The following is a 7,972-nucleotide window of genomic DNA, read 5'->3' as shown; positions in this document are numbered from 1 at the left end:
ACATTGTGTTTATATCGAGGCCACTTTGGACGTATCGATGCCACCTACTTCGAAAATCAAATCGCACAGATTAGATTTTGTTTGATCAAATCAATTTATTTCGACTAAGGAATCCATCTATTTTATTAACACTCACGATACATTAATTCTCATCAATTCCAAATAAAATAATCAAACAACTTGATTAAAAATAAATTGACTGACAGTTCAGTTTCTGGAAAAACAACATAAAAATTAACTTCTTTAATTGTTGGAGTGAAGGAAGAAAATCTTTTAACCTATATTGCCGTATATTTCTTTATGGTACTCCATTAATTTATACAAAAAGAACTAATTATGAGGAACGTATGAAACTAAATGATACGTGAAAAATACTACTACACATAAATCTCGATCCAACCAATTGATCTAACCAAAACATGAACACATCTGCAAATATGTAGATGGATTAAAGTTTAAAACTAAATTTGCAGCTACTGCTCCTGATCTTGATCTGCACGTTGGCGTTCAAGCTATCCACCACCAGCGCGCACCGCACCCTCGACGTCACCTTCCATAGCTTGAAACGCCCAAGCTTCACCCGCACCGGCACGTCGCCGGCGAAGTCCAGCGGCACCGCCCCGCCCTGTTCCTGCCGGAGCAACTCACGCATCAGTTCGCTCCCCAGCCGAGCTGCCCCCGTCAGCCCCACAGCCAGCACCGTTGTGTTCCGGTGGCCTTGGTAGAACGCCGGCAGCGACCCCTCGCACAGCTCGTATCTGTTTAGATCATATCAATATGGCGAAATTTCTGTAATTATATAGTTTCGTTGTGCTTGAATTATCAATACTTACCCGGCGTAGAGCACGCTGAGCCGCGAGCCTTGCTCGTAGTAGATTCCGATCCCCTTGTTGGGATTCGTCGCAGTTACCGTCACGTCGAAGGTCGCCCGCGCCGTGAGGTTGGCGTCGACGCCGAAGGCCGCCACGCGGAGCCGGTCGACGGAGTAGCTCGGCAATTTGGGGTCGAACACCAGGTAAAGCACCCCGGCCGTGACGGCCAGCGCTACGGCCAGAACCAGAGCGGCGCAGATCGCGCAGCACAGCAACCGGCAACAGCACCCGCCGCGACGCCGCCTCTTGGGCGGCGGCAGGGGGAGGTCACCCCGGCGAGGGTACTCCGGATCGCCCTTGTCCGATCTCCAGGTCTCTCGAGGGACGAGCGGAGCCGTCGCCGTCACCGGCGGATGCGGCGGGTGAGCCTCGATGTCGGCCGGGTGGATGCGCTGGTGATCGGCGATACCAACCCCGTGCTTGCTCGCCATGGTGAGTCTTGAGAATTAGACTTGTGCTCGAGAGTCCAAAGGCTTCGTCTTCCTGTCAATTTATGTCTACGTGAATCCGCCCGCGTGTAAGGTAATTATAGTAATAAATAGCAATTTGGCTTGCAGCGCCGATGCTCGACGTTATGCCTGTGAACCCAAAGTCTTCACCTTCCACCTAATAAATTGTGTGGGAAAGCCAGCGGTGCGACGCGTAGACGAAGCGTGAGGCACTGCATGTAGCGGAATGGCTCGTACACAAGTTTGTTTTAACGCTTGCAAGAATCCATGCATATAATAACAGAGAATAGTTTTGGCTGTGGTGTGTAGTTGCTCCACCTTTTCCTACTAATCCTTCTAGTCGTCAGTTTTCACCTTCTCCCACCTAAAACTGCAGGAAAACTAATTAATAAGGTGTTTGGTTTAATGTCAAAGTACTTTGACGACTATGTGACGCATAAACGATCGAGTTGTTCGGTACATTGTTCAGAGATTTTATTGAAAACAAAATTTTCTCGATTTTTTTAGCGTGAAAGTTATTTTTTTAATTAATTATAATGAGTATATATTTATATATAGAATGGAAGTTAATTTCCTTTATTTACAAGTCTTCTCTCTGTTAGTATAATGTTTTTTTATTCATGATCGATCATGCTGACTAATTAATTTAAAAATTATTTCCATCAAATATTGTAGATAGTTAAATTATCTATTCACGAATGGACTCACGTGCACGTTCCTTCAAGATAGTCATCGGAAGAGATGAAAAGACTTAAAAAGTACTCAAAAAAGAGTTAAAATAACATCGAAAAAAAATCCCAACAAGCCACTCAAATATTCAAATTAGGATTTTGTATGAGGAAAAAAACTAAAGAGTTGGAGAAGTTAGGATTTTGTGTGTATATACTTGTGCCCCTAGGTATAGACAACCTTTTATAGAATTGATTTATGAAACATTAGCGCTCGTTTAAGAAACGTTCCTAGATACGTGCATCTATTATATTCCGATATACGTGTTTCAATTGTCCATGTCTTTCGGGATATTTTTCTGATTCTTTAGGAGAAAATCTTAGGATTTTTTTTATTTTGTCGGCACATGAGGCCGAGTGGACACTGAATTCTAGATCCGAGATTGGGACCCGAGGCTGGAAAGAGGTCGGCATATGGGACCGATCGAATGCCGAGGTCGAGACTCGAGGTCTGGATCCGAAGTTGAGAGTAGGTCAGCACATAAGGCCGAGTGGACACCGAAGTCGGGATCCATGGTCATGACTCAAGGCTAGAAAGAGGTCAACACATGGGGTCGAGCAGATGTTGAAGTCCAGACTCGAGGTCTAGACTCGAGGCTAAATATGAGGATGACATATGAAACCAAGTAGATGTCGAGGTTGAAATTTGAGATCTCAGGACCTAATGTTGGAAAGTGGTTGGCATATGGAGCCGAGGAAACACCAAGATTGGGACTCTAGGCTGAGATGAAGTCAGCATATGAGACTGACAAACGTTAAAGTTCAAATTTGAGATCAAGTAGAGGTTAAAGTTGGGACTAAGGCTGAGATTGCTAACTGACCACCCTTTGAATCTTATCTAATCATTCTTGATACCACTTAATAATTCTATGTCTTTCTAACTCTAACAGGGTGTTTGGTTAGTAGTTATCATTGATAACCTTAGTTATATGTTCAAGATTATCGATGATGACCTTATTTAGTTCAAGTTATGATCGATTCCAAGTAATACAACATTATCGTTAAATCAGCAAATGGGTCATAACCTATGATTACCTTAACAGTCTAAGGTTTTCTATTATTCCGGAAGTTAATGAATTTTTTTTCATGATTACCCTTTAATTTTAAAACTAAATTAATTAAAATATACCGTGAAATCTAATTGAAATCGAATTAACTAATTTAATAAATTTCAATTTAAATATTTATAAATTTAAAAGAGATAATTTATTTTAAATTTAAAAAATAAAATTAATAAATTATTTTATTAATATATATAAACTTATTTTAAATTTAAAAAAATAAAATTAACAAATTATATTTATTAATTTAATGAATTTTTATTAAAATAATTAATTTAATAAATTATTTTATAAAAATAAAATTAATAAATATAATTTATTAATTTAACAAATTATTTTAATGAATTATTTTATTAAAATATATAAATTTATTTTAATTATTAAAAAATAAAATTAACAAATTATATTTATTAATTTAACTAATTATTTTATTTAAATAATATAAATTTATTTTAAAATTTAAACAATAAAATTAATAAATTATATTTATTAATTTAATAAATTATTTTATATAAAGAATTATTTTAATAAATTATTTTATTATAAATATATAAATTTATTTTATATATTTTATTAAAAATATATAAATTAGGTCGGATCCTATGAGTAAAATTCGTCATCTAAATCTTAGTGGTGTCGTGTCGAATTATAAAAGTAATATTATATCCATTTATTAATTTCAAATCAAATCAAGAAAGTAAACCGCAGTTAAGTTATAATAAATCATCAGAATTTTGAAATTCAAAATATATTTACAGATCCAATTTAGGAATCCAATTCCAGTTATAATTAGGAAACTAATTCTAATTTGAAAAGGAGAACTGCTTTTCCCACCCCCTTATACCGCACGCCCCCTCCCACTCCCTCTCTCTCTCATATTCTAATGACATTTCTATCCTTTTCTTTTTATTTGTTTATTTTTTAATTTCTTTAATTTTTATTTAGTTTTGTTTTTTAATTAATTTTATTTAAAAATAACTCTCATATATTTTTAATTTTATTTAATTTTATTTTTTAATTAATTTAATTTATTTTTTTTTCATCAATACATTATTTTTTTCAATTTTATTTAATTTTATTTTTTAAACAATTTTGTTTATTATTTTTTATCAATACTTTATTTTTATAATTTTATATAAATTTTATTTAGTTTTATTTTTAATCAATTTTATTTATTATATTTTTTTCAATTTTATATAAATTATATTTTTTAATTAATTTTATTTATTATTTTTTTCATAATACTTGTTAAAAATTATATAAAATAAAAAAAATTTGATAAAAAAATAATAAACAAAATTGATTTAAAAAATAAAATTAAATAAAATTTAAATAAAATTTAAAAAATAATAAACAAAATTAATTTAAAAATAAAACTAAATAAAAATTAAATAAAATTAAAAATATATATATAAGTATTAATGAAAAAATAATAAACAAAATTAATTTAAAAAATAAACTAAATAAAAATTAATTAAAATTAAAAAATATATATATAAGTAAAATAAAATAAAAAAACAAAGAAAAGGGGTAAAAGTGTCATTTAAATAGGAGAGAGAGAGAGGAGGGGAGGGGGGGTGCGGTGTAGGGGGTGGGAAAAGTAATTTGCTTTGAAAAGACCTGAAACAGTTAATCAGAATTAATTTACCAAATAAACCACCAATCATATTGTTACGTAAACTCCGGAACTAACAACGGATTCTAGAAGGAATGGAACTCAGAGGATCTCTATAAATAAAGCTTCGATTGCCACCAATCCATCATCGCAGTCTCAATTCTACCGCCGCCGGCTCGATTCTACACTCTGAGTTGGCGATGGGAGCCGTCGAAGTTTGGGAGCATAATCTACTGGAGCAGATGGAAACTATTGCCGTTCTTTGCCGCTCCTTCCCGATCGTTGCAATCGATACGGAGTTTTCCGGCTTCCTCCGAATCACCCCTCGCCGTGCTCCTGAAGAGGAGAGATATGGAGACCTCAAGTACAACGTGGACAATCTCCGCGTCATCCAGCTCGGGATCACTCTCTTCGACGCCTCCGGCAACCGGCCTCTGCCTCAACCCACATGGCAGATTAATTTCTCTGACTTTGACCCAGAGGTCGACCCCTGCTCGCCGGAGGCCATTCGCCTCCTGGAGAACAGCGGCATCGATATGCAAAGGCACCGGCGCGAGGGAGTTTCTTCTATTCGCTGCGGCGCGCTGCTACGGGAGAAGCTGTTCGGCGGTTGCAGCTGTTCGTTCGTGACATTCCATGGCGCGTACGATGTAGGGTATTTGATGAAAATGTTGACTGGCGGAAGGCCTCTGCCGGAGACGCTGCCGGAATTTATAACGACGGCGCGCGACTTTTTCGGAGGAAGACTTTACGACGTCAAGTTCATGGCACGATTCTGCCATGGACTCCTCGGCGGACAGCTCGGTCTGATGAAGCTTGCGGATCTACTGAAGGTGGAGGCCGACGGCGTGGCTCATCAGGCTGGATTCGATAGTTTGGTCACCGGATTGACCTTCTACGAGATGCACAAGAGGTGGGCCGTCCAGGACCAGAGAGACTCCATGATTCTTTACGGTTTCGAGAGCACTTGTCATAAGATCAAGCACGCATCATCTCCTTTCAGTCCGAGGAGGTTCATCATACCGCTGCCGATGATGCGCCATCCTTGTGCTTTTCCGTCTCAGTGCTTTGTCGGCGGCGGTTATGACGGTCTTCCTTTTCTGCCGCCGGCGACTCCACACATCAGATGGGTCCGGCCGGTTCCAGTTTACGGCTGTTTCCCCAACATTGTTGCGTCCTTATAAATCCGCTTTTAGTTATCCTGCTGCTGTTTCTAGCTACTTAGCTTGTTATTAGACTTCTTAGATACGTAATTGGCATCCGCCAAATAGATGTCATATTTTAGATAAAATTTGAAAGATTGAGTCCTTTGATCTGTTTAACTTTGCATTTAATGATCAACTCACGTTGAATCTGAAATACTAACGCACTACAAATCTTGTTCAGAAACCCAAAATGCAGAATCTGTTCAGAATCCTAGATTTTCATCAATTGTATTTGATTACTATAAAATCTTTTATATTGTATCAATAAAGAAAACAATTTTGCATTTTAATGCTCAGGAATTCCAAGTCTGATACATGTTCAGAAATACAAAAAGCCAATATCAAACTCAGATTTAAAGAGAACCCGGCCGGTATATGAATCAACTGCATTCTAAAATAATAAGATGGAGTTAAAAGATGAATAATTATATTTTTCTCAGAAAAAAGAACTAAAAGATGGATAATTAGGGAATGAGCATGAAGAAATCTGGCAAATCTATCAGTCAATAAGATGGTTTTACTGCACTCAACTGTCTCTTGCCTTCACGGCGACCAATAATACTCATCCTTCAAATTTCTAAATCTAAGCCGTAGTGGTGTGGTAATTTTTTATCAATCTAGTTAATTAGCTTAATCCATTATGTTTATAGGTTAAAAGGGTATTCTCTTCTTAGATTACTAATAATGTGCTTTCCTTGATTCAAATTGAGTAGGCAACACTGCGAGATTGGTGGTCGACAGTTCATTTTATACGTGCATGATCCAGTCTAAAATTAAGGGATGGGAGGACTCAGTTAAGTAACAACAGTCAAATACTTTTGACTAATTAAATACCAATCGGGTCGGTCTTTATCAAGTCTGTCTATGGTGGATCGAATTTTCTTTATATTATATTTTAGTGAGGTCGGCCTCCATCAGGATAGCTTTCTCCAAATCGAACAACAATGTCCAACGCAGTCCGCATTCAGTCTAAGATCAGGAAATGGGCCAACTCCATGGTGCGGCTGAGCTGAAAGATCTTAGACAAAGAGTTAAGAGGACGGCTCAGTCAAGGCTCGACAAATTAAAGTCCACTGATGTTCAAGTTTGACTTGGGAGAAAAATAGAAAATACAAAAGGTGAAAATGAACAGTAAATTGAATAGAGAATAATGAAACTTGTTTGCCTTAATATTACAATCGGTTACTTTTAAATAGAAAGAAAAATAATTATTCTGATTTTCAAAGGATACGTACATCTTCCCTTTTTACCAAGGGACATGCTTCAATAACTGTTGTGTCGAATCAGAATTTCAAACTAAAGCAGACCAAACTCAGAGGGACAAGATGACTTGAGGTTTTCCAGGAGAGCCAAATCAGAATTGGCTCGAGCTCTATTAGATTTGATTCAAGCTCGATTTGACAATTGGTTCGAGCTCTATTAGACTTGGATCGAGCTCGGTTTGACATGGTTTGAGCTTGATTTAACCTAGATCGAGCTCAATTTAACTTGACTATCAACTCAGTTTGACTTTTTAATTTGACCATGTCATATGGGACGGAATATCTCTGCCACATGTGCATATAAGTGATATATATCCAGTACTCCAACTACTAACTCTATTAGTTCATTATAAGTATTTTATTTTTTTCAATAAAACCTTAAAACACTTAATTAGATTCTGCTGAACTGTAAACTATGTGACCTTCTGTTATATTAGAGCATTTGTGTCAAAAAAACAAAAAAGGATTGCAAGATCTTCGTCAACTTTGGCGCCTTTGTCAGCAAATGTACGTATATATAGAGCTCTTTTAAAATCCAATCTTGTTTCTTTGTTGTCGTCTTTTTCTGTATTTCTTCTGTATCAATGCTACACTGCATCTGCAAAAGATTGTATCAGAAAGATACCACAGTTTAATTTCCAAAACTTAATTAAGGGTCTATTACCTGTCCATATCAACGGGACCCCATTAAAATGCAAAAGCTAGTTAATGCGATAATTAATTAGGTAATATATCCCACTTTAGTATTTATTCATAAATTAAATTAATATTAAGTCTTTG

General features: G+C 36.3%; 2 protein-coding genes across 2 annotated transcripts; one reads left to right on the top strand and one right to left on the bottom strand.

Moving 5' to 3' along the window:
* Positions 1-230: 230 nt before the first annotated feature.
* On the bottom strand, positions 231-1,366 carry LOC141841547 (NDR1/HIN1-like protein 6). Its single transcript, XM_074729714.1, has 2 exons — positions 834-1,366; positions 231-758 (listed from the first exon to the last, which is right to left on the bottom strand). Exons 1-2 carry the CDS (start codon positions 1,301-1,303, stop codon positions 449-451), a joined length of 780 nt encoding a protein of 259 aa, XP_074585815.1. The 5' UTR covers positions 1,304-1,366; the 3' UTR covers positions 231-448.
* Positions 1,367-4,925: 3,559 nt separating this feature from the next.
* On the top strand, positions 4,926-5,909 carry LOC141837271 (putative CCR4-associated factor 1 homolog 11). The gene has a single exon (XM_074724709.1). The coding sequence runs from the start codon at positions 4,926-4,928 to the stop codon at positions 5,907-5,909; it is 984 nt and encodes a 327-aa protein (XP_074580810.1).
* The last annotated feature ends 2,063 nt before the right edge of the window (positions 5,910-7,972 follow it).

This window comes from Curcuma longa, chromosome 11, assembly GCF_044706935.1.
Source record: "Curcuma longa cultivar G26 ecotype Majalengka, Jawa Barat chromosome 11, ITB_CL_G26_1.1, whole genome shotgun sequence".
Taxonomy (NCBI): domain Eukaryota; kingdom Viridiplantae; phylum Streptophyta; class Magnoliopsida; order Zingiberales; family Zingiberaceae; genus Curcuma; species Curcuma longa.
Note: the sequence above shows the minus strand (reverse complement) of the source record. Positions and strands in the feature narration are given on the sequence as shown.

What these genes read in the sequence shown, in the direction of transcription:
- LOC141841547 (XM_074729714.1), bottom strand. Translation starts at nt 1,303, where the DNA reads ATGGCGAGCAAGCACGGGGTTGGTATCGCCGATCACCAGCGCATCCAC. An exon ending in CTCAGCGTGCTCTACGCCGG is followed by an intron (nt 759 to 833) that starts GTAAGTATTGAT and finishes TGATCTAAACAG; the next exon opens with ATACGAGCTGTGCGAGGGGT.
- LOC141837271 (XM_074724709.1), top strand. Translation starts at nt 4,926, where the DNA reads ATGGGAGCCGTCGAAGTTTGGGAGCATAATCTACTGGAGCAGATGGAA.